This window comes from Brachycentrus maculatus, unplaced genomic scaffold (genome assembly GCF_059751285.1).
Source record: "Brachycentrus maculatus isolate JH-2025_06_01 unplaced genomic scaffold, ASM5975128v1 h1tg000119l, whole genome shotgun sequence".
Lineage (NCBI taxonomy): Eukaryota > Metazoa > Arthropoda > Insecta > Trichoptera > Brachycentridae > Brachycentrus > Brachycentrus maculatus.
In genome coordinates this window covers 232,874-260,457 of record NW_028280872.1, presented here as the reverse complement: position 1 = coordinate 260,457, position 27,584 = coordinate 232,874, and the positions used below count along the sequence as shown (strand labels likewise).

At 37.1% G+C, this 27,584-nt stretch overlaps 1 protein-coding gene across 1 annotated transcript; it reads left to right on the top strand.

Moving 5' to 3' along the window:
* Cog1 (conserved oligomeric Golgi complex subunit 1) lies at positions 1-25,591 on the top strand. Its single transcript, XM_088259695.1, has 13 exons — positions 1-252; positions 333-500; positions 584-729; positions 2,039-2,193; positions 3,134-3,368; positions 4,573-4,705; positions 6,472-6,644; positions 6,923-7,228; positions 8,387-8,648; positions 11,387-11,735; positions 12,373-12,813; positions 14,229-14,426; positions 25,289-25,591. The coding sequence occupies exons 1-13, from the start codon at positions 116-118 to the stop codon at positions 25,466-25,468; spliced, it is 2,883 nt and encodes a 960-aa protein (XP_088115821.1). The 5' UTR covers positions 1-115; the 3' UTR covers positions 25,469-25,591.
* The last annotated feature ends 1,993 nt before the right edge of the window (positions 25,592-27,584 follow it).

Below are 27,584 nucleotides of genomic sequence, written 5' to 3'. Positions count from 1 at the left end.
GAAGAAGAAAAATGTTCAGCCGACACATCGTTGACTGTCAAAATAGTTGAAATTGAAACGTCAGAAGAAATCTCGGGTGTTGTTGATAAATGTGTATAATATATACGTTAACAAAATGCCGGCTAAAGATTTATTAAGCATCGATCCAAATGTTCTTTTTGAAGAACACACCATCAGTGAGATAGACGACACCCAGAAAAAACTTCTCCATGAAATCGAAAGGAAAAGGGAAGAGTTAAGAGTTATGGTCGGGTTAGTAATTTTCGTATTGTCTCTTTATATTTAATATATTTTGAATTATTGACTAGTTATTTGTTGTTAACGATTTACAGGGAAAGATACAGGGATCTAATAGAAGCCGCAGACACGATCGGTGACATGAAGTCCACTGCCCAAAATTGCATAAAACACATCGAAAACATGACGTTGACATGCCGGAACTTACACGACACCCATTTAATCGGATTTAAGACACATTTCACACCGGCAAATCTAGAAAAGTAATATTATATTTAATTTACTGAATCTTTGTAATTATTTATCTTTTTTTTCGGGGGGATATTCACATTATTGTATTTTTCAGGCCTATTGTAAGCCGACAAGTTTATGGAATAGCGATTCAAATGAAAATTCTTATGGCAATTCCTGAACAGATTTGGAGTAATATTGATGTTGAAGATTTTCTCACTGCCACTCAATTATATCTGTTTGCGAGACACATTTACACAGGTAAGTTATAGGTAGCTCTAGGTAGGTAGGCAAGTAGGACCATTTGTACGAGGTCAACTGCGATGCTATGGTTAAGAATGCGTGTTTACAACTAGCCAATAGACAAGCCAATTTGTAGCGTGAATAATAAGGGGAACATATCGCTCACTCCTTTCAAGAACGTCATAAATCAAAAATCGTCAATTTTCAGTTATGCATGTTTTCGGAATGCCCAAAAAATGTACTGTATCCCAGCAAAAGAGGCATATTTTTAACTTAATATTTACCCGCTACAGGGCAGAAAGTGTTGTTTTTGCATTTTGAAGAAAAGGTATTGATTAATTATTTTTTTTAAATAAACTAATCCTTTTTCAAATGGAGAAAAAACCTTCAGGTTTAACCTAAAAAAACCTGTAGCACAGTAAAAAGTTCAATAAGTGGCTTGATATTTATTTTTAATAAATCGTAATATATTTTTATACTTTAAAAACGTTCTCCTGAAAAATCAGGTTTTTTGATTTATGACGTTCTTGAAAGGAGTGAGCGATATATGTATGGAATGTTGGAAAGCATTATAATTCAATTGATTGGTATGAAAACATTGTGCTGTCTCGAAATGTCTTATTGTGAGGATAACATCGGCTTGGTTGAAAATACCATTGTGTAAATTCCGCATTTACTTATGATTTACGATGTTAACCACACTATGGACAGGTGTTTTTTACGCCTGTGGACCGCTGGCGACGGGAATTGATAATTAAGTATGGACATATAGTTAAGACCTTAACAAAGAGATTGGTACATAATATTCATAAAAAAACATTAAATATGTAATTTCTTCATTTCTGACTTTGAAATGAGGCTGGTGCAAAAGGTAAAAATACCGTTCCCATCCTTAACCCTTTCCGGTGCCCCAAAATTCAAAAAAAAATCTAGGTAGACAGTTACATTCCAATTGGAAAAAATATTTTGTCCTCTCTGCTCCACATACTGTTGTAATAGATACGAGTGACAAAAATGTAAGCTTGGAATTCAAATACATAATACTAATGATGAAAAAAATGTCGAATAACATCCGACATGGGACCTAAGAGCAAAAAATCGATGTCTAATGAGATTCGACATTGGACCAGTAAGGGCTAAGCATCAGTCGACCGTACGGGTAGAAATACCTTTCCCGTCCTTAGTGTGCTAATTTTTTTTACTAAAACGGCTTTAGTCTGCCTATTGGTACTATGCAACAGTTCATCTATAATCATGCTTATTCCAGACTTGGTAAGCTTACATTTTTGGCCACTTTAAATTCTTATAAAATATTAAATATTTTTAGGATTACAGTTAGAAATTGGTGGATTGAGCAACAATAAAAATATAGCATCTCTTTTACCTGTCGTCCACCGACAGTGGAACTCGTTGAGCAATTTCAACAACTTCCTGGTGGATACTTGTCAAAAACAACTAGGAAAATTTGATTTAAAGGCTGAGGTAGGTACTAAAATCTCATATTCTGAAACTAATTTGATACGTCGTTTACGGGAAACGCCTAAAAGCTTCTTTTGCATACTGTTTGTAGAGAGCGGGAGACGCTTATAAGCATTCATTCTTTTTTTTAATCAATGTTTTACTTAGTAAATACCACTATTTCTTAAAATCTACTGTGACACGCATATACGGTGTTTGAAAATGATGTGAAATGCACCGAAACACGTGTCACAGTAGATTTTAAGAAATAGTGGTATTTACTAAATAAAACATTAATTAAAAATGGATAGATTTTACCACAAAGTGACTGCCAAATCAATTAATTAAAGCATTCATTCTATTTGCTTAATTTTGGTAGAGCACGATAGATACCAAAAAACATTGTATGTACATTTCGGAATTGGGTTTGCAGTTACTTGTGATTAGTATACTGAGGGTCGGGCGGCAGACTGTCCTTCAAAAAACTTCCTGGAAAAAACGCCTGACAACAATGTGATATTACCAGCTCTTCAAGTGGTTTTATACAAGTTTTTATTCTTTTAAAAATAATCAACATGTCCACAAAGTTAATGCCGAATCAATAAATAATATGCATATTTAATTTCTGTATTATATTCATCATTTGACTGCATTATTTGTAACATGCATATTGATGAAAATGATTTTATTCTCAATATTATTAATATTTAAAGCGTTTACTTCATGGTTAGTCATTTTTACTTTTATGTTATTTTACAAAAATGTTAGTAATATTAGTATATAACCACTCACAGAGATTTTTATGTATACTGGTTTCGAGAAGTACCCATCTCTTCGTCAGGACAATCACTACCACACCATGGCACTATTCACATGCTTACAGCTACACAGAATTGCAAAATCACATGCGATTTTGGTCAACTTAAGGACTAATTTATTTTCATCATGTCTTTCTACTTTTCAGGTGGCTGCCTCTTGCTTGGCCAGTCTGTTGCTGCTTGACAATAAGAAGAATCTGATTGATTTGATGAACACGTTTATTACTTTATATAGCACCAACGGTCTCGCTACAATCCTTACTTCGGACGTTGAGAGTAACCTGGGCCAGGGAAATGTAAAGAACGATATTAAGAATCGAATCACCACAAGTATCAAGATTATCCTCAGGACTGTTGTATTAATTCACAACTGCTTTGTAGGTATGTCAAACAAATATTACTATTATTTAGAACATATTGTACAGGGTGACACAAGATTAATCATTTTATTGGAAGATATTTTATTTATTGTTTCGGCATTAACTTGTGGTAATACATGTTACAATGATTAAGAAAACACTTGTTTTTATACAACTTGAGTTTTATTAAAGACTACTTGTTTCGGACTAAACTTATTATTCAGACCTGACGATGGAAGTTTAGCTTCCGAAACTAGGAGTCTTTAATAAAACTCAAGTGGTATAAAAACAAGTGTTTTCTTTATCATAATCAGCATTCTATCGGAAGATGTTACAATTTTGGCAAATGGCGTCATACGTCAATCATATTAGACATTTGTGAACTAGACAGCTGCAGTGTACAAACAGATTGATCACAACGGATTAAACGGGCACAAATGTGTATCAACACTGGCAGTAGCCACTTGACGGATATCATCCAACTTAACAGGAAAAAATGTAAAGGTCCAAATAAAGATTTTCATTACTAAAAATATATTATTTTTATTTAGTTAAAAAGTTGTTTAAAAACAAAATTGGATGATTAATTATGCGCCACCCTAAATCTGTTTGTATATGGCAGCTGTCTAGTTCACAAACATCAAACATCATTGATATATCGCTCACTCCTTTCAACAACGTCATATATCAAAAAACTTGATTTTTGTGGTTTTTAATGTTTGAGAATATAACGAAATGTTTTAAAAATAAATATCAAGCCACTTATTGAACTTTTTACTGTGCAACAGATCTTTTTAGGTAAAACCTGAAGGTTTTTTCTCCATTTGAAAAATATTTAATATATTTTAAAAAAAATTAAACATTACCTTTTCTTCAAAATCCAAAAACAACATTTTCTGCCCTGTAGCGGGTAAATATTTAGTTGAAAATATGCCGCTTTTGCTGGGATATAGTACAGTTTCTGGGCATTCTGAAAACATGCTCAACTGAAAATTGACGATTTTTGATATATGACGTTGTTGAAAGAAGTGAGCGATATGTCGCCATTTGCAAAAATGATTAATCTTCCCATAGGGTGATTAATTTGGTGCCACCCTGTATAAGTATTATTTAAAGCAATGGAGAGAAGGATGCTAAACAAGGATGAAAAACAGGGATTAAATTTTATTCTAGTAGACCAAATCTGTTTATACATGTGTTTAATTTATATTTTATTATGCTTGCAGAAAATGGAAATGGACTCATTTTACAAAAGTTGACTTCTCTATTTGATAAAAACTCTCCGCCCCTCATTAATTTAGTGAAGTTTCACGATCCACTCGGATTAAAACTTCTCCCACCCATTGTGGCTGAATTTAGGTAAGTTTTTTTACCTGATCAAAACAAGAAATACTTCAATTTCATACTATTTCTGTGAGCCTAAGCGGCTTATTATTAAAAATGGGTGTCAAATTGTAGTAGAGTGGGTCCGAACCAAGAAACTCTGGCTCGAGAGTCCGTGACACTAACCACGGGACCACTACTGGATAGTTAATACTTACCATAGTGCTGAGATTTTTTCTTATACATATCGTAGTCATACAGGAAAAAGTGACAAAGGCATTTTTTACAAAAACGTGATCATTGACTATTTGATATCTTACTAGCTTAATATTGCCCTTGAAAAAATCCCAAAGCATTTTAAACTTGGAAGTATAATATATTGACTTGTTAAAAATGACTAACTGCATTAACATTTATTTTCTTGCCAAGCAAAAGTGACTTAAATGGCCCTCCTGAACATTTAACATTTTGTTAGTTGGTCACTTTCTCTTGTACGGCTACGATATGTTAAAATTGCTGAAGTTTATTTTTTGCAAAAAAGGTCAATTTCAGCAACAAATGACACCTCCTTCGCCATTCCGGTCTATTTTACGAAACCCTATTCAGCTCCTCATATGTTGATCAGCCAATGTACTCGTATAAGTCGCAAAGATATTCGCGGCGTGGCCGTCCTCTGGCATTTGTTCCCTCTATAGTTAGGTGCAGGAAACCCTCCTGTCTCAACATGTGACCGATCCATGTGTCACGTCTCTTGGAGATAGTCGCGAGTAGGTGGCTTCTTTCTTTGATTATTCGTAGTACCTCATTGTTCGAAATGTGGTCTCTCCAGGATATCCCTAGCACTCTTCTATAGGTCCACATCTCCAACGCATTCAGCCTATTCTTATTTCTTTCAGATAAGAATATGCGTTTCGCTTTCTCTCGCTGCTCGCTGATAGTGATGGTTTTATTAGTGTATTATTTATTCCAATTGACTCCTTACTAATGTTTAATACAGGAGTTTAAGTGTATTTATACTATCGAAGTCTTTAATAGTCCTTTTTACGAAACCAAGCATTCTCATACATTTGTTGGTTATTTTGTTTAAGTGCGATAGATAGCTGAGTTTGGCGTCGAAGGTTATATGTACTTAGATCTTTTATTTCTAATACCGATTCTTGTTTTACTTTGTATATAGAGTAATCAAAAAGTAGTGGTTTTGTATTTTTATAATGTTTCATAATTTGGCATTTTTGCGAGTTTAGATAGAGTTCATTTTTATAACACTAATCTGGAAATCTTTTAAGTAAATGTAAATGTCGTTTATGTGACGAATTGTTTTGAAAATCTATTTTATTGTATTTAATCTATTGTATGATTTTATAAGTGTATTATTAATTGTTATAGTATTTATTTTTGTTAATATTGTTAAAGGCATTAGCCGTAAATAAAATAAAATAACACCATGTCTCGCAGACATTAAGTAACACACTCCATACATACATTTTGACATCAAAACGTATGTATGGATACCTGATAGTTATCGGATATCTGTTTCATCTCTAATTATAAGAAAAGCTTCTTTTCATCTCACCAATAGATGTCTGTAGTGAAGTTCTAGTGATTCAAGAACAATGTTACTGAATTGGTTCATATATATATAGAACTTCCAAGAATTTGAGTATGTATTGTGGTTGTCGATAATGGGTAAAATTTGTGAATGTTACACGTGTGTAAAGTGATCATCCTATGACGGTCGTCAGCCCCGTAAATGCCCAGACTTATAATTATAAGACTTTGATATTTTTTATATTTGATCTCAGGTTGTCAGCTCCGCCTCAACTTCACCAAGTCAATCAGAAAGATGTATCTAACTGCGTCTACAAGTGGTTGGAGTGGGTTAAGACCTTTACAGCACAGAAAGTGGAGTCCTTATTGAAGTATGTCAATACCGCTAAGACATTTCACACAATTCGTCAGGAATCTATGAATATTGGTAAATAAAAACTTTGTGATAAATCTATACACCCATCTCGATGTTATGTCGCTAAGGTCTGGGCACTGTTCACTGCCTGTGCATTTCTATAAGCCATCTCGACACGGTTTTCTTAATTTCATCGATAATGCTTATCTACGCCTTGCATTCCTTCCTTATTTCACCATTCCACAAATATCTCTTTAAAAAAAAAAAAATATGAAGAGATGTTACTGTTTCATGTTTAAATGGTTTTGTTGAATGTTTTAATTGATTTGTCTCTGTTCTGATGTTTTCAGAAGTGCCAGCCCATTGGCCGTCGATTTGCAGTTCACTTTCCATATTCAACCTGAGCTCAGACATCTGGTCTTCGTATTTCCAACCCCTGGTCGATAAGAGGTTGAAAGAAATAATCAAGAGCAAATGGAACGAAATCTCCGAAGAGCTCACACAGAGTTTCCTCCAGCTGTTGGATACTGTTTGCAAACCGGGGTGCAGGGAGAAAGAGTCCAACCTAAACTGGTTTGCGTGGAGCGATTTGATCGGGCAAACCTCCATCAATTCCGGAGATGATATTATAAATTCTATCAGTACCCTCATGAAAGGTTTGTCTCCTCGATCTTATATATATATATATATATATATATATATTTTGTTTGATATCTCAACCCAGATGAAAAAGAATATGGAAACACTCTCCTTATCATTCATCATTTTACTTTTTGTAATACCACTTTTATAAGAGTATTATATTACCATACCATAAAGTTGTCAATGATTTTAATATACAAAATATAAAGGTGGAGACTGACCGGAGCAATTCGTCGTAACATAACGTTGTAACATCGCTCGCGGCGAGCATCACCGAGCATCCGAAACTATGAATGGAGCGCTCTACTGACTGCCTGAATGCTCGCATCGTAATGTGTTACGTTACGACGAAATGCTTCAGTCAGTCTCCACCTTAAGAATATGGAAGTCTGGGTATTTACTGGGCTTACGACCATCATAGGCTCTTTTATGTGATACTTTACCAAGTGACATTCACCAATTCTACCCATGATTAACAGCTGCACTTTTCAATTTTCGGAGCCCCTAGATATATTGATCAAACTTGTGACACAATTCATGTGAGTTCACTACCGACATCTATGTTTGAATAGGGAAAGCTTTTATTAAGCAAAGACTTCTTTTATTGTCGCAAGCGGTCTGCAGGTGTATGAAACATTATTTATTGATTTGGCGTTAATTTGTAGAACTCCATTTTAATTTATGTATTAATTTAAAATAAACGCTTGCATGATGCGTTATTGATAAACTAATCATTTTTAATTACAATTATAAATATAAATTCTTAAAAATAATATTACCAACAATTGTATTTAGCTTTAAAACATTAATTCTCTAAAAAATTGCCATGCCAATAAATTCTTCCTTTCCCAGAAAATAAATACAAGGGTACGTACCTACATCCCCCATTATCTACTGTTGTCTCCCATAAATTATTGCTGCACATGTTAAAACTGTCCCTTAGAATTGTATAGCTACATAAAGACCGTCAGTCCATTTGATCTTCACATTTGTTTGATAATGCCATAACTAGGCGAAACAATTGTCGCAATATTATTTTTTTATGTGTTTTTGTTAATAAAATACAACTAAGTGGACGCAAAAAATCTGTGTTTGATTTAAAATTAATACAAAAAAATAAAAATAAAACATTTGCCGAAATTTATTAATAGTTCAATTGTACATTTTTTCAGGTATGAATCTGCAAGATCAAGGACTCACTCCTAATCTAGAGAAACTCTGCGATGACTTCAACAAGAATCTGGGCACAATGTTGGACGATTTTGAAGTTTATCTCTACCCCCCACTGGAGGAATCAAAACCCCATTCTATGCTCGATAGTGAAGGCTTTTCGCGGAATCGTTCTGAAATTAAAAATGAAACAGATCTTCAGTATTCAAATAGACAGGAGATTGAAGATTTTTTGGCGCAATATTCTATGAACAACATTGTCATGTGTGTATTATTATTATTATTACAACCATATCCGCTCCCTATGTATAGTATCTATGTCCACCTCCATAGTGTAATGGTCAGCGCGCTCGGCTACCGTTCTAGAGGTCCCGGGTTCGATTCCCAGAGGGGGGTCTAATAAATAAAAGTGATTATTTCACTGTAATATTTATTTAATATTACTCTGGACTGGTACCTGAAGCGAAAGGCTAATCACCTTTCCTTCGTGTGTTAACGATCAAGATAACATTGCGTTTATATAATACAGTGCCCTATGCACCATTAGGGTGCAGATAAGGGTTCAAATGAAAATGAATGTGTAGTATATGGAGTTCACAAACTGTCCGCCAGCTCCCTTGCTTCCTCCTAAGTCAGGTCCGCGTACCGAAGTTCAGACGAGAACTGCCGACGAATCGTAAGCGGCGGTCGTCCTGGGCGGCGCGAACCTGATACCTTGTAAAAGAGGCAAGCTTGATGGCGGCTCTCGGGAGGCATGCGTAGTACATAGCTAAGCCAACTAAATGGAAGAGTGTATTGTAGTTATCGATTAAAAGTACAGCTTGTTGCATAGCAATCTATGTAAATAAAAATGTGAATGTGTTAACTAACTAAGTAACTATTACGCCGCTCCCCCACAGGGGTAGACAGAGAGAATAGAACGCCACACAAATCTGTCTTTGCAAAAAATCTTGCACATTTTCATGCATCTGGTCATACAAACTCGCCGATTATTCCGATTTCTGACCTGATCACTTTCAAGTATTTGAAATAGTTGATCATGCCAATTTTTCCTCGGTCTTCTTCTGCTTCTATTACTAACCACATTTGCCTCATAAGTTTGTATCACTATTCTTTCTTCACTCTTAATAATTCTCGAATCATTTGAGTAATGTTGCTAAAAATTATCAGATTTAATGTAATTTATTTGATAGAAAAGTAATTTTTTGACATACCATTTTATTTTAGAAAAAATACTCATTAAAAAAAACTCTTATTTGTATAGTGGGTTTATAAAAAAAAACATTTACCATACTACGCAGTTAACATGTTAAACACCATGGGGGGCACCAATGACCTCAAGCAGGAGCTGTATTCTAAATGCTTAATCTATGGAATCCATCGTCGAATCAAAAAATTAAATAAAGTAAATACATTATATTATTGAAATACGGAATTTCAAATTTGACAAATTTTAGTTTCTTCTTCTTCCTCTTTTTGTAGATCCTAGGTATCTGTTTGTGCCTCTGTATGTAGCTCTTGGGATGTTGACTCCCAGCTGTCTTTCCATCTTTTCGGAGGTCTGCCTGGGGGTCTGTGTCCTTCAGGGTTGCCTTGGAGGGCGATACGTGGAAGTCTGTCTTCTGACATTCTGTTTATATAGGGTCCGCCATCTAAAGTTTTTTTTTTCAACTAGTGCTTATTTCGTGAATGGTAACACTTAGCTCATGTCTGATTTGACAGATAATTAGTTTTATCCTTCCGCTGAGCGAATATGGTTGTGTATACGCTTGAACAACGCTGGGAAATATTGCGACATTACTTTGAAAATCATGGTAATGTTGCAGAATGTGTGCGAAAATTGCGTACGGTTTTTGGAAGAAGAGAAGCACCGTCAGCTCCGTATGTTCGTTATCTTGTGAAAAAAGTGAAAGAAACTGGCATCCTCATCGATAAACCAAAGCGTGAAAAGCCAAAAACAGTGCGTACACCCGAGAATATCGATGTTGTGGCAGAAAGTGTGCGTGAAGCGCCATCAACATCAATTCACCGTCGTTCTCAACAATTGAACATTTCGGAGACATCATTGAGACGAATTTTGCATAAAGACCTTGGTATGACGCCATACAAAGTCCAATTGGTTCAGGAGTTGAAGCCAACTGACCATCCAATGCGTTTTCGCTTCGCTGAGTGGGCCTGCGATCGACTTACAGAAGATGCCGATTTTGCCAAAAAAATCATCTTTTCGGATGAAGCTCATTTTGATCTTGGCGGGTATGTAAACAAGCAAAATTGTCGTATTTGGGGCACAGAAAACCCGCACGCATACATTGAAAAGCCGGTACACCCAAAACGAGTCACTGTTTGGTGCGGATTTTGGTCCAGAGGCATAATTGGGCCATTTTTCTTTGAAAATGAGCAAGGAGTGGCCGTTACAGTCAATGGCGATCGTTATCGGGCCATGTTGAACGGATTTTTGTTCACAAAAATTGAAGAGGAGGATATTGGCAACATTTGGTTTCAACAGGACGGCGCTACGTGCCACACAGCCGAAGCTACACTCGATGTTTTGCGCCCTGTTTTTGAAAAAAAAAAGTTATTTGGCGGACCCTTTATGTTCCTTCCAGTATCGCCTTCGTTGTCATCCCCACCTCACGATATCCTCCGTCTAAAAAAAAAAAATTTAGTATTGGCGTTTAATGTGTTAATAATTGCATTGCATTATACCGCGGCGTTTTGTGAAAAAATCCATCTTTGACAAATCTTGTCAAATTTTGAGAAATCTCAAATCATTTGAGAATTGTTGCTAAAGGAGTGTCAGATTTAACACACTTTATTTGATAAAAAAAAATTTGACAATCTTTTTCCTTTCAGAAAAAAATATTCAACATTTATTTTTTTTTTAAATCACCTTATTTGAATAGTGGGTTTATAAAATGAGTATTTACTTTACCCACAGTTAATACATAATAAAATATACCATTTGAAATATTTTGATTTTGTCAATTGACATTTTTTTTCAGTTTCATACAGAAAATCCACGACGATTGCATATCGAATAAAGAAACCGACGCTAAGAAGAAAACTGCTGCAATTTTACTGGCGAGATTTCTCTCAGCCCTGCCGCAGTTGGTTCCGAACATCCACATATGCTTTATTCCGTCACAAAAGCAATTCAACATGCTCGGGAATGCGGCCGCCGTGAATAGAAACATCACTATGTTTTGGAACAAGTTTTGCGAACTTCTAGAGATTCAATCGATCAAGTCTTGGGAGATATGGATTAAAATATCGATGAAGAAAGTGGATGAATTGTTGTTGGAAATGCCAACAGAATTTACTGTTTCTGCCAATATGGATTATTTGCTAGTTGTGAGTATAATTTATAGCAAAAATATTGCATCTCTTTTCAGTCATCTTCGTTATATTATTAACGCACTTAGGACGGGAAAGGTATTTCTACCGTTTGGTTGATTGATGCTTGAGGACGGGAAGGGTATTTTTACCTTCTGTGCCGGCCTCATTTCAGTCAGAAAACAAGGAATTATTTAATAATTTCATTAATTAATTTGGCAGTCACTTTAGTGATAAAATCTATCCATTTTTTAGGAATGTTTTACATAGTAGATACAACTATTTTTTAAAATCTACTGTTACACGTGTATCGATGCATTCCGCATAATTTTCAAACACCGTATACGGTGTTTGAAAATTATGCGGAATGCATCGAAACACGTGTCACAGTAGATTTTAAGAAATAGTGGTACATATTTTACATTGCACAACCCTGGAGAAATGCCTATCATAAAGTCGAAATTGTATCTGACGCTTTTATAAATTGTGACATCAGATTTGATGGATCCGGTATTTCTCGCTAGAGTACCGAAAGCCGATATATCGGATTTTGGTAACCAAAGGGTTAATTAATTATTTTCATTTGACTTGATATTTTTGCAGTTACCATGTTGAACTACTACATAATATGCTTTATACTGCAATTTTTTTGCAGCAATGGGATTCCATCACCATTGAAGAGAAAGACGATCAAGACAATCCCGTGACTTCCACCATAAAAATCCCGGCTGGGCCTTCGATAAGACTTCAACAGTTTTTGTATTCAGCCAGCCGAATACTAGACGAGATCATTCCGCACACGCTGACGAAGAAAACGCACAATATGTTTGTGGACGGGGTCGCCGAGCGTGTGCTCCATTACTTCTTGAAAATCACCAAAGCCCAATGGGACCAGATCAATCAGAAGTGTGCCCTGCAAATTTTGATGGACGTTCGGCACTTGACTTTGCTCCTGGTGAGAAGGGAAAATAAGACGGCGCTGTCAGACAGTCAGGAAATTTGCAACCAGATGAAAAAGAAGATTGATCCGTTCGATTATGATGTCTTTTATCCGAGACTGCAAATAAACGCAAAACGATCCGTCCAAAGAGTGCAAGTAAGTTTTAGATGTATATATTTTTTTCCTAGGTCTGTTTTTAAGAGGGATTAGCTTCCTGCGATGTTGATTCCTAGCTGTTAATCCATCTCTTTGGTGGTCTGCCTGGGAGACCGCCAAAGAGATAGATTGGCAGTATATCTTGGGATCGGCCGTGCCATGGAGAGTCTAGATGGTTCCATTCTCCTCTCGTATGAACACCATTGTCTTCTTCGTTGTCTTCCCCACCTGACTACGTCTTGGACCTCGCATATGTATTTCTTATTCTATCTCGTTGACTCTTGCCAGATATGCTCCTTAGAATCTTCATTTCTGACTCTCTTAGGCGTTTTTTTTTTTATTACAGCAGTGTCTGCTCTGTATTCAATTCCATATATCATGATTGGTCGCAAACAAGTTTTATATTTTTGATTTTTTTTTACATGCCACTCCACACTTAATTTTAATAATCTCAGCAATTTTCGCGTGTCTGCAGCCGCTCTAAACAGTGACTTAGTGCTACAGTGGAACCATTATCTTAACACTTTTTCTTTTCTTTCTTACTACGATATGGCCTTAGGATATCTTCATGGTTCTAAAGGATATACTATGAATGTGATAGGTAGGTTAGAATAAAACACATGCATGATGTTTATATTTAAAGTGCTTTTATTGACTTATAAAAATTAGCACTATGTTTGATAAAAAAAAAAACAAATCTAAAGATAAAGGTAGACAAGAACTTGGTAAAAAATTAAAACCGATGTGTTTTATTGAAACATTTTTTTACAATAATGTGGTTGAGTTGGAGCTACACAACAACATTTATTGGACATATTACAAAAATCCTTTTGGCGATCAATGTGTTGATGATCAAAGTGGCCAATTAGATGGTGCCAAGGACCCAAGGACCAACATGCACTAGGGATTGTAGAACAAACATGTATAAACAACAAAGAAACATGTCGCTCACTCCTTTTAAGAACGTCATAAATAAAAAATTGACAATTTTCAGTTGAGCATGTTTTCTGAATGCCCAGAAAACGTACTATATCCCAGCAAAAGAGGGATATTTTTAACTTAATATTTACCCGCTACAGGGCAGAAAGTGTTGTTTTTTCATTTTGAAGAAAAGGTATTGTTTGATTATTTTTTTTTTATTTACTAAATATTTTTCAAATGGAGAAAAAACGTTCAGGTTTTACCTAAAAAGATCCGTTGCACAGTGAAAAGTTCAATAAGTGGCGTGATATTTATTTTTAATACATTTTATTATATTTTTAAACTTTAAAAACGTTCTCCTGAAAAATCAAGTTTTTTGATTTATGACGTTCTTGAAAGGAGTGAGCGATGTATAAAAAACAAACAAGAAAAAATATTTGAGAATTTTATAACAATATTTTATCTTAATTTAATATTAATTTGAATAATTCCAGACTTTGTTAGGTAGTCTCGTACCCAACCACGATCAATTGAACTCTATAATTGGCTTGAAACCTCTCCTGTCTGGAGGGACTGCCGATAAGGACCCAAATGCTTTCATCCTGACTGGACAGAGCAGTGCGACGGTATCGTGGTTTCCACTGCTTCCCGTCACCGCGCCGCTCAACGCAAGAAAGCAAGCCGAGAAACAGGTAATTTAATAATATGGCTAAGTTTCGAGAACTACAGGTGTTCTCATCAACAGGTGATAATACAAACATAGTACAGTAAAGTGGAGACTGATCGGAGCTGTTTCGGCCAAAATTTGTGTATTTTACAGAATAATTATGTATTAAAAATAGTATTAATAAAGTACGCGAGAAGAACAAAGAGACGCAGTTCAGTAAGTTTTAAATGTTACAAATACTGTCCCCACCCCAAGCAACGCCTTTAAAATAGTATTTAAGGGGTGGCGGACAAATATTGGTGTGCTCAGATTAAATAATATTCGAAACGTGTATACGCCGCGCTCGCTCTGTTTTTATATTGGTGTCTCTTTGTTCTTCTCGCCCCTTGTGTTTTGTAATTTTTGATATATTTGTGACCCTATGTTCTTTAAACTTTGTGATTTTTCAATAAATAAATGATTATCTTCATTTGCGCGTTTTCGTCTTCCTAATGACAAGTGTTCCGGTACCGTTAGCAGTAACAAATTGGTCCTTCGAGCCGGATCTGGAACACTATGGAAGCCAATCGAACTACTTCAGTGACCACCAGCATATGTTGGAGTACGTGGTCCATGAAGGCGCGAATGGAGTATTCTGCGGGTAAAGCGAGGATAGCGAGGCAAAGAGCAAGACTCGCAAAAGAAAGGGCGGATGTTGAAAATGCACGAGTGGCGGCAGAAGAAAAGGCATTGGAAGCGGAAGAACTTCACTGTCAACTTTTGATGAAAGTGTCATCAAGAACATCTGAACGATCCGCCCTATATCAAATTTCACAACGGGCGGATCAGTGCAGCTCAGGTCAGTCCCCGCCGCAGTCTGTGCAGACTTCGCCGCTGACATCTGTGAACCATCTACTGCTGCCGTCTGAGTACCCGCTGCTGCCAGCGAGTGGGCAGCAACTTAGGGCGCCACCTATGGGGCGGGAACCTGTCCCGCTGCCTTCGCCGCCGCTAGGGCGGCAACCTGTGCTGTCACCGAGTGGACAGCAACTTGTGGCACCACCAATGGGGCGGAAAACAGTTCCGCTGCCTTCGCCGCCGCTAGGGCGGCAACCTGTGCTGTCACCGAGTTGTCAGCAACTTGTGGTGCCACCAATGGAGCGGGAACCTGTCCCGCTGCCTTCGCCGCCGCTAGGGCGGCAACCTGTGCTGTCACCGAGTGGGCAGCAACTTGTGGCGCCACAAATGGAGCGGGAACTTGTCCCGCTGCCTTCGCCGCCGCTAGGGCGGCAACCTGTGCTGTCTGAATACTATGTGCTGCCAGCAAGTGGGCAGCAACTTGTGCCGCCTGATCTGGGGCGGAAATTTATAATGCCGCCCTCCTGGCCGCAACCTGTATTGCCGTCCTTGGGACCGCAATGTGTTAAGCTGACCTCGGGGCCGCCCTCGAGGAAGAAATGTGTAATGCCGTCATCTGGGCCGCAAAGTGTAATGCCCCCATCGGGGGCGCAATGTGTGATTCAGCCCTCGGGGGAGCAATGTTTAATGCCGCCCTCGGGGGATCAATGTGTAATGCCGCCACCGCTGGGGCGGAAATTTATAATGCCGCCCGCCTGGCCGCAACCTGTATTGCCGTCCTTGGGGCCGCAATGTGTTAAGCTGACCTCGGGGCCGCATTTTGTAATGTCGCCCTCGGGGGAGCAATGTGTAATGCCGCCCTCCTGGCCGCAACCTGTATTGCCGTCCTTGGGACCGCAATGTGTAATGCCGACCTCGGAGCCGCATGTTGTAATGCCGCCCTCGGGGGATAAATGTGTAAGGCCGCCCATGGAGCCGCAACCTTTGCTGCCACTGAATGGGCAGAAAAATGTGCCGCCGCCTTCGCCTCCGTTTGGGGAGGAAACTGTGCCGCCACCGCTGGGGCGGAGATTTATAATGCCGCCGATGGAGCGACAAGCTGTGCCGCTGCCGTCATCCGGGCAGCCACTAGAAGCGCTGACTGTGTTTACTCTTGTAAAATTTGATCGACTATGTAAAGTCACTTTAGGAATGTTGCATTTGTTAATCAGTATAAAATTTGTTTTAAAATCATATTATAGAATTACAAAACTGTGCGAAATATCGATGACTGTAAATAATATCGATCAGTTACTCAGCGCGACCATTATCCTCATTTGAAATATGAGAGAGAATACCTACTTGAGTAGGTAAAAACTCCACTCGCAAAGTATTATACCAATAAATACCTTCATAAATTTCGTTAAACTAAAAGCAAAGTTTGTTTATACTGAACTATATTTCAATAATATTTTAAAATAATATAGAGATAAGAAAAAAGGTCTAAATTTAAGAGTGTGATGACGATTTATGTTGACTTAAAACAAATAACAGATCCCTTAAAGCAAGGGTGGCCAACTCGCGGCCCGCGGTCATGTAAGACGAATGTATTTTTTGTATGATCGGGTTCATCAGAATGTATTTTAAATCGTGTTTGGGTTATCAAGACCAATCAAGTTTTTGTAATTACATAAAATGCATATATAACGGTGAAACGAAACTCAAGTCTCACACTGAGTAGCCATTGATAAAATTGGTTTTGTTTAAAAATAGAATTGGTAATATTGTTTGATTATGTGTCTTTATTAATAATTTTGATTGGTAAATTTGATAACAATGTTTATACTTTACACATATTTTTTGTTGGTTCAATGTGTACTTTCATTTCACATCTGGCCATCAACTTGGGTTGACGAGGCCTGCATTTAGTTAAATGGGCGAAATGGGTTTCGTTTGTTATTCTATGAATCGTGGAGATAACGTGTCATGTGACACGTGGCGCGTCAAATAACACTGGACCTATAATTCAAGTGAAGTATGTTTTCTTTAGCCCTAAAAAGGGCGACGTCAGCCATGAAAACGTCAGAATTGGCGACGAAATTTAAAACGTCTCGATATATCCATCAGTATTAGTATAATTTATGACTTTTGTTTATCCACATATTTAGCTCTAGAAACAGGAGATATATTTTTTTTTTACAAGTATTCGGAGAAGAGAGCCTCCCTGAAGTTGATTTATCGTGTATACGGACCCTTATTTGTGAAGGAAGGCATTATTTAAAAAAAAAAATTGTTAATGATAATGTGATTTCTATTTTTTGTGTTATCTGTCACCTACATATTTTGAAATGTTTATTGATGACACTCGAGTGAATTTCAGTAAGGGAACCGTTTGGTGAAACCGATTGGTTTCACGGAGGGGAGTGTTTCGGCCAAAATTTGTGCATTTTACAGAATAATTATGTATTAAAAATAGTATTAATAAATGTACGCGAGAAGAACAAAGAGACGCAGTTCAGTAAGTTTTAAATGTTACAAATACTGTCCCCACCCCAAGCAACGCCTTTAAAATAGTATTTAAGGGGTGGCGGACAAATATTGGAGTGCTCAGATTAAATAAGATTCGAAACGTGTATACGCCGCGCTCGCTCTGTTTTTATATTGGTGTCTCTTAGTTCTTCTCGCCCCTTGAGTTTTGTAATTTTCGATGTATTGGTGTAATTTTGTCATTTTTACACTTATAATTTTGTAATTTTAATAAATAAATGATTATCTTCATTTGCGCGTTTCCGTCTTCCCAATGAAAAGTGTTCCGGTACCGTTGGCAGTAACAAATTGGTCCTTCGAGCCGGATCTGGAACACTATGGAAGCCAATCAAACTACTTCAGTGACCACCAGCATATGTTGGAGTACGTGGTCTATGAAGGCGCGAATGGAGTATTCTGCGGGTAAAGTGAGGATAGCCAGGCAGAGAGCAAGACTCGCAAAAGAAAGGGCGGATGTTGAAAATGCACGAGTGGCGGCAGAAGAAAAGGCATTGGAAGCGGAAGAACTTCACTGTCAACTTTTGATGAAAGTGTCATCAAGAACATCTGAACGATCCGCCCTATATCAAATTTCACAACGGGCGGATCAGTGCAGCTCAGGTCAGTCCCCGCCGCAGTCTGTGCAGACTTCGCCGCTGACATCTGTGAACCATCTACTGCTGCCGTCTGAGTACCCGCTGCTGCCAGCGAGTGGGCAGCAACTTAGGGCGCCACCTATGGGGCGGGAACCTGTCCCGCTGCCTTCGCCGCCGCTAGGGCGGCAACCTGTGCTGTCACCGAGTGGACAGCAACTTGTGGCACCACCAATGGGGCGGAAAACAGTTCCGCTGCCTTCGCCGCCGCTAGGGCGGCAACCTGTGCTGTCACCGAGTGGACAGCAACTTGTGGTGCCACCAATGGAGCGGGAACCTGTCCCGCTGCCTTCGCCGCCGCTAGGGCGGCAACCTGTGCTGTCACCGAGTGGGCAGCAACTTGTGGCGCCACAAATGGAGCGGGAACTTGTCCCGCTGCCTTCGCCGCCGCTAGGGCGGCAACCTGTGCTGTCTGAATACTATGTGCTGCCAGCAAGTGGGCAGCAACTTGTGCCGCCTGATCTGGGGCGGAAATTTATAATGCCGCCCTCCTGGCCGCAACCTGTATTGCCGTCCTTGGGACCGCAATGTGTTAAGCTGACCTCGGGGCCGCCCTCGAGGAAGAAATGTGTAATGCCGTCATCTGGGCCGCAAAGTGTAATGCCCCCATCGGGGGCGCAATGTGTGATTCAGCCCTCGGGGGAGCAATGTTTAATGCCGCCCTCGGGGGATCAATGTGTAATGCCGCCACCGCTGGGGCGGAAATTTATAATGCCGCCCGCCTGGCCGCAACCTGTATTGCCGTCCTTGGGGCCGCAATGTGTTAAGCTGACCTCGGGGCCGCATTTTGTAATGTCGCCCTCGGGGGAGCAATGTGTAATGCCGCCCTCCTGGCCGCAACCTGTATTGCCGTCCTTGGGACCGCAATGTGTAATGCCGACCTCGGAGCCGCATGTTGTAATGCCGCCCTCGGGGAATAAATGTGTAAGGCCGCCCATGGAGCCACAACCTTTGCTGCCACTGAATGGGCAGAAAAATGTGCCGCCGCCTTCGCCTCCGTTTGGGGAGGAAACTGTGCCGCCACCGCTGGGGCGGAGATATATAATGCCGCCGATGGAGCGACAAGCTGTGCCGCTGCCGTCATCCGGGCAGCCACTAGAAGCGCTGATTGTGTTTACTCTTGTAAAATTTGGTCGACTAAGTAAAGTCACTTTAATAATGTTGCATTTGTTAATCGGTATAAAATTTGTTTTAAAGTCATATTATAGAATTACAAAACTGTGCGAAATATCGATGACTGTAAATGATATCGATCATTTACTCAGCGTGACCATTATCCTCATTCGAAATATGGGAAAAGATACTTATGTGGGTAAAAACTCCACTCGATACCAGTAAATACCTTCATAAATTTCGTTAAACTAAAAGCAAAGTTTGTTTATACTGAACTATATTTCAATAATATTTTAAAATAATATAGAGATAAGAAAAAAGGTCTAAATTTAAGAGTGTGATGACGATTTATGTTGACTTAAAACAAATAACAGATCCCTTAAAGCAAGGGTGGCCAACTCGCGGCCCGCGGTCATGTAAGACGAATGTATTTTTTGTATGATCGGGTTCATCGGAATGTATTTTAAATCGTGTTTGGGTTATCAAGACCAATCAAGTTTTTGTAATTACATAAAATGCATATATAACGGTGAAACGAAACTCAAGTCTCACACTGAGTAGCCATTGATAAAATTGGTTTTGTTTAAAAATAGAATTGGTAATATTGTTTGATTATGTGTCTTTATTAATAATTTTGATTGGTAAATTTGATAACAATGTTTATACTTTACACATATTTTTTGTTGGTTCAATGTGTACTTTCATTTCACATCTGGCCATCAACTTGGGTTGACGAGGCCTGCATTTAGTTAAATGGGCGAAATGGGTTTCGTTTGTTATTCTATGAATCGTGGAGATAACGTGTCATGTGACACGTGGCGCGTCAAATAACACTGGACCTATAATTCAAGTGAAGTATGTTTTCTTTAGCCCTAAAAAGGGCGACGTCAGCCATGAAAACGTCAGAATTGGCGACGAAATTTAAAACGTCTCGATATATCCATCAGTATTAGTATAATTTATGACTTTTGTTTATCCACATATTTAGCTCTAGAAACAGGAGATATATTTTTTGACAAGTATTCAGAGAAAAGAGCCTCCCTGAAGTTGATTTATCGTGTATACGGACCCTTATTTGTGAAGGAAGGCATTATTTTAAAATTTTTGTTATTGATAATGTGATTTCTATTTTTTGTGTTATCTGTCACCTACATATTTTGAAATGTTTATTGATAACACTCGAGTGAATTTCAGTAAGGGAACCGTTTGGTGAAACCGATTGGTTTCACGGAGGGGAGTGTTTCGGCCAAAATTTGTGTATTTTACAGAATAATTATGTATTAAAAATAGTATTAATAAATGTACGCGAGAAGAACAAAGAGACGCTGTTCAGTAAGTTTTAAATGTTACATATACTGTCCCCACCCCGTGCAACGCCTTTAAAATAGTATTTAAGGGGTGGCGGACAAATATTTGTGTGCTCAGATTAAATAATATTCGAAACGTGTATACGCCGCGCTCGCTCTGTTTTTATATTGGTGTCTCTTTGTTCTTCTCGCCCCTTGTGTTTTGTAATTTTTGATATATTTGTGACCCTATGTTCTTTAAACTTTGTGATTTTTCAATAAATAAATGATTATCTTCATTTGCGCGTTTTCGTCTTCCCAATGACAAGTGTTCCGGTACCGTTAGCAGTAACAGGAGCATTTCGTCGTAACGTAACACATTACGATGCGAGCATTCAGGCAGTCAGTATACCGAGCTGAGCGCTCCATCCATAGTTTCGGATGCTCTGTGATGCTCGCCGCGAGCGATGTTACGACGTTATGTTACGACGAAATGCTCCGGCCAGTCTCCACCTGTAGACTAATGTGTAAAGGCAACTAGCCATTACTCAAGTTGTGGCTGTTTGGCGTAACACGGCTTAAAGAATTCTTATAACTAGCCTCTATCATATACAATCACAGATTTTGCTCTATCTCTTTCTTTTACCGAAATGTTCATTATCCAAATAGCCGCAAAATTGTATTAATTTGATACATGTGTTGGCAAAAAGCATCATTTAAGCTAACTATAAACTCGTTTATCTGAAAACTACAGTTTTTAACTCGCGGTAATTTGCCTTTGCACATTAGTACAGTCCCGATAATCCGAACTAATAAGTCCCGATAAACCTGAATAACCGTGATAACGCGGTTGGAAGCAAAAGAACTGGTCTCTTGTGTTATAATAGTGGCGTATAGTATGTAGATATCTGTTCTCAGAACAGACTTCTCTTCTTTATCTATGTAATAATACAATAATATACTAATACAGTTCACGGCTAACAGTTATTACCAGGGCTTTTTTTCCATGTAATGCGCTGGAACGGCGTTCTGGCACATTTTTTCACGGATAATTTTATTTTCAATTTTCAAAATCAATTAGACGAAACAATGTTTGCACTTATGTCATCTGTCAGTCGCCAGTCCAAACAATTTTTTAACTAACATTTTAGCCCAAGTTTTAAAATTGTTTTGCTGTACGTAATGTGCTGTCAAACCTAAGAATTTAATAAAAAAGTGTACTGTATTTTGACTTGATTTGTCAACTTGCACTTATTTTCACCCCTTTAAGCATTCATTCCTGATGAAATGCCAAATATTTTTGTCAGAAAAAACTAATTATTTCATTTCAGGGTATGTTCAAAATTTATTTTTTTCATTGATACATACATATTTTTTTTACTATATGTATTACGGCTCTTTAGGCATATCCTGTGTTAAGGCAAAATACATGTTAATACAATTTATTTTTTTATTATTGTATGTTTTTTTTAATTATTAGATTATATACATTACAATAGAAACAATAACAATTTATGGCATAAAGGTTTTACAATAAAATAATTACACCTGGACTTTTATTAATTCACTTTCTACCTTATCCCTTCCAATGAGAAGCAACCCTCGACGGACACTGTTCTAAAAGACATGATCACTACTGGAATTCTTAATGGTTACGGGCAGCAAATTAAATTCATATCTTTGGCGCAAGGAATGAAAAGTATTTTGCGCAAAACTTGTTTTAACGGATGGGCCAACATAGTTTATATTTAATGCTGCCCGGGGGATCAAATATTTCATTGAGTTCTTACCTTATCCATTTTATTCCAGAAGTGAATGAATGTTTCTTTAATGAACAGTTGCCGTATGTCTAGGACCATACGCGTGTTCAGATTATAGGGACTCTACTGTATATTTCACTGTCACCTGTTTATGAGAACATTTGTAGTTTTCTAGAGTTAGTCATGTTTCCCTTTTTAAACTCAAAAGTGGTTGCTTGCAAATGTTTTATATTTAAATCATCATATTATTTCCACAAAGTTAATGCAAATTTTATAAATAATGCATTTCATTTCACTCTCTCTGAAAAATAGAAAGCATTATGTAAAATGTGTTTGTTTAATTTAATGTTATACTTTTATGTATAACGATTTCTATTTTACATTTCAGTATTGTAAAGAAGCTGCCTTCAGTATTCTTTGAAGGGTATTTATTTAATAATGTATTATTGTGTTCAATGAGTGTTTTTATTTTATTGTCATTAAAAAAGTTTTTAATTAAATCACTATAATTATTGCATTGATCTGTCAGTGAGTGAGTTCTTGTAAAATAAACTGCATCTGAGGAGTTTTTTTATTAACTTTTTTTTTTACAATATTGTAACAAAGAATTTACTAACATTGTTGATGAAAATGTATTTGCAGACTGAACCAGTAACTGAGACAAACATGTTTCTTTTTATTTCTATTAATATTTAAACTAAAATACTTTTTATTTAATCGTGAATCTATTTTAAATAAATTTACAGCCCTCGAATGAATGCAATATTGTTTTCCATTTCCTTATTTAATAATACATTTTTTCAAACCCTTATCCGCACCCCGATGGTGCATAGGGCACTGCATCATATAAACACAGTGTTATCCTGATCGTTAACACATGAAAGAAAGGTGATCAGCCCTCCACTTCAGGTACCAGTGCAGGGTAATATTGAATAAATATTAGAGTGAAAAAATCACTTAAATTTATTTGACCCCCCCCCCAGGAATCGAACCCGGGACCTCCAGAACGGTAGCCGAGCGTGCTGACCATTACACTACGGAGGTGGACAATTAATATTTTATAGTAATAATAATAAATTTGGATAATTTAATAGCAGCATTTTCGTAAAATATTACCTAAAGGGCGCTTCACTGTTTTATATTGATCATTACTTTTAACAGGGCAAGGTTATTAGTCCTGCGCCTCAAATACCAGTGCAGGGTTGTATTAATTAAATATTTTGAAAAATATTTTTTATTAATTCATTCAGCAATCACTTTTTGGTTAAATCTATTCATTTTACCTGGTAAACTCCACTACTTCTTAAGTGATACGTGTTTCGATGCATTCCGCATCATTTTCAAACACCGTGAATGTATACGGTGTTTGAAAAAGATGCTGAATGCATCGAAATACATGTCACAATAGGTTTTCAGAAATAGTGGTACTTACTAAGTAAAACTTTAATTAAAAATTGATAGGTTTTACCACAAAGTGACTGCCGAATCAATGAATGAAATATTTTTATTTTTAAAATTAGCAAAAATACTACAAATTCATAATATTTCTGGAAGCCTACGCGACTAATTATTAGAAATAGGTATCAAATTGTGGTAAAATAGGTTGGAACCCAGAAACTCTAACTCAAGAGTCCATGACACTAACCACGGGACTACAACTTAAATTAATAATATGTATTCACTTAGCTTTATGCAATTTAACTACTGTTTGATGCACTTTACAAGTCACTAATGCATTTTTTAAAAATTTATAGCTGTGTGGTTTGCAAATTTTGATTAAAAATTACGCATCTCTAATGTGCAGTATAATATTTTTCTATGTTAATAACCCAAATTTTTTTTCTCGGTTTACTTGGCATGATCGAGTATATCAAATACTTGAGAGTGGTCAGGTCAGGAGTCGGAATAATCGGCGGGTATATATGAGCGGATGCATGAATGTGGAAGAGGCGAAGTTTGTTTGCAAAGACAGATTGGTATGGCATTCTCTGCCCACATCCGCGAGAAGTGGCGTGATGGTTGTTTAGTTATGGTATACTTTTAAACAATTCAGACCTATTGAAATACATAACTGGGAGATTGAATTTTTATGATGTTTGAGTACTTTGTTGAATTTCGAAATAAATTATGTTAGTAAAATGTAAATTTCAGTAAGTACTTTACCAAATACTATCAGTTATTTTTTAATATTAATTTTAATAAGAATACAGAAGTTGTTACGACCAGAATTAATATACAGGATGAATTTTATATTGCAGGTTGATGTTTTTTTCTTTATTTTTTTTAAGTACCCCTCCAAAATCAAACCCAGAACCAATACATGGTAGCCAAATACCTTTACTATTATACTATGCTGTCCACCTCCGTAGTGTAATGGTCAGCACGCTCGGCTACTGTACTGGAGGTCCCGGGTTCAATTCCCAGGGGGGGGTCAAATAAATATAAGTGATTTTTTTCACCCTTATATTTATTCAATATCATCCTGGACTGGTACCTGAAGTGGAGGGTTGATCACCTTTCCTTCATGTGTTAATAATGATCAAGATAATACTGCGTTTATATGTCGCAGTGCCCTATGCACCATCGGGTGCGGATGAGGGTTTAAGGAAGATGCAGGACGGCAGTGGACGCATATTGAATTATTGCCAATCAAAAATGCTTTCCGTTATTTTAGCATAAAAACATAACGACTTGTGTATATTTATAAAATAATTTTTCTTGCTTTTTTTTCAGCGAAAGAAGCAAACATCCGGTACTCTGGTTCAGAGTAAAAGCGCCACATCCCTTTCTGACAACCTGACTTCGTCGCCGTCCACTTCCGGTTACAGCGCCTCCAACACTTCAAATATCGTTAGATCTGGAGCTGCAGCTTTCTTCGGTTCGATGGCGTCTGATTGGTTTGGGGGAACCTAGATTTGATTGTTTTTTAAACGTAAAGTGTATATTACATATTCGTACATTCTGATTATGTAAAAAAATATATATATTTATTTGTATATAATTAATTTAGCAATAAAAATTTTAATAAATAATAAATACAAGAATACTATATATGTGGAGGTTCTCATTTAAAAGTTACATTTTCAATGTTGCAGAAAAGTCCTTAAAATGTTCGGTTTACTGTCGAATCCTATTGAAATCTTAATTAAAGTTCCAACAAAACGTGACCAATCCTGTGTTAAACCAATATGACGTCATTAAATTGCACCAAAACGTAACAATTTTACAAGCCAGAATTCCAGATTACTTAAAATTATTTACGATGGAAATGTAACGTTTTGGTAAGGACCTCCACATATAATATTCCTCATTTATTTTTACCTCTCTCTGTCTATATATTTATTTATTTTTGATTTATGTGTATATAATTCTTTTTTTTTCAAAGGAATAACCCACAAAGCCTCTCCTTTAAGAGGTTTGTCTGCAGTTAGGATAGTAAGGATAGGGAAGGTAAATGTGAAAAAAAAAAACAAAAACACCTAGACCAATTGAATATAAATCTTTTTTGAATTTATATTTACACTAGGCGGGAATCGAACCCGCGACACCAGTTTCGTAGTCCAACGTCTACCCAGCTACGCCACGGCGCCTGTCAATGTCAAGTGTATGTATTATACATAAGACAAATGTAAAACGATATTGAGACAATAATTTGTATAGATTACGCTATATAATTTTTTTTTATCCCTTATCCGCACCCCAATGGTGCATAGGGCACTGCATCATATAAACGCAGTGTTATCTTGATCGTTAACACACAAAGGAAAGGTGATCAGCCCTCCACTTCAGGTACCAGTCCAGGGTAATATTAAATAAATATTAGAGTGAAAAAATCACTTTTATTTATTAGACCGCCCCACAGTGCGTTATATTGGCAATCTAGCGGAACTTTATTTTTTTTTTGATGGCTTATATTTTGAAAAAAATATTTTATTCCAATAGCAAAAAAACCATTTTACAAAACTGTCTAATTATTAGGTACCAGTCCAGGGTAATATTGAATAAATATTAGAGTGATAAAATCACTTATATTTATTAGACCCACCTCTGGGAATCGAACCCGGGACCTCCAGAACGGTAGCCGCTGACCATTACACTACAGAGGCGGACGTATATCGATATCGATATAAATTAGCCAATTATTATTATAATTACTATGCAGATTGGGAGGACGATATCTTTACTAAATTTTATCTCCTTGTGTATTGACTTCTTAATCCTGCATTCATAGTTTATTTCAATAGGTCCTTTTTAAATCATTTTCAGGTTTCACTGTACGTCTTTCATGAGATTTCTACATGAAATACCTTTTTTCTCTATAATTTGACAACAATTTGGGAAAAATAGAATTATCAATATGATATGTAATAAAATAATAATAGAAAATTATGCATGTACAGATAAGATATACATTCCGCTGATATAAATACTATCACTTAAAATAATCTACGTATTTTGTATGTAGTTGCCTAATTATTTCCAATGAATAAACAATATCAACTCCGTTAAGGATGACATCTGGTTTGAATCATGAGTCGATAATTGAACCATAAGCCAATTGCGAAAATGAATTTAATGAAGAATGTGCGACAAAACGATGTATGATAGATGTGCGAATAGTGAAATAAGGAAGGAATGCAAAGCTGAGATAAGCATTATCGATAAAATTAAGAAAGGTGTGTTGAGATGGTTTGGACATGTGGAACGAATGAGCGAGGAAAGAGCGGTAAAACAAATTTATGAGGCGAATGTTAGCGGGAAAAGAAGCAGAGGAAGACCGAGAAAAACATGGAGCGATCAGGTATGCCAAATACTTGAAGGTGGTCAGGTTAGGAGTCGTAACAATCGGCGGGTATGTATGAGGAGATGCATGAACGTGGAAGAGGCGAAGAATGTTTGCAAGGACAGAGTGGTGTGGCACACTATTCTCTCTGCCTACCCCTGCGGAGAAGCGGGGTGATGGTTAGTTAGTTAGTTAGTTTAATTTCATCATGAGTACTCAGCTCAAAACAATTAAAATTTGAGATAT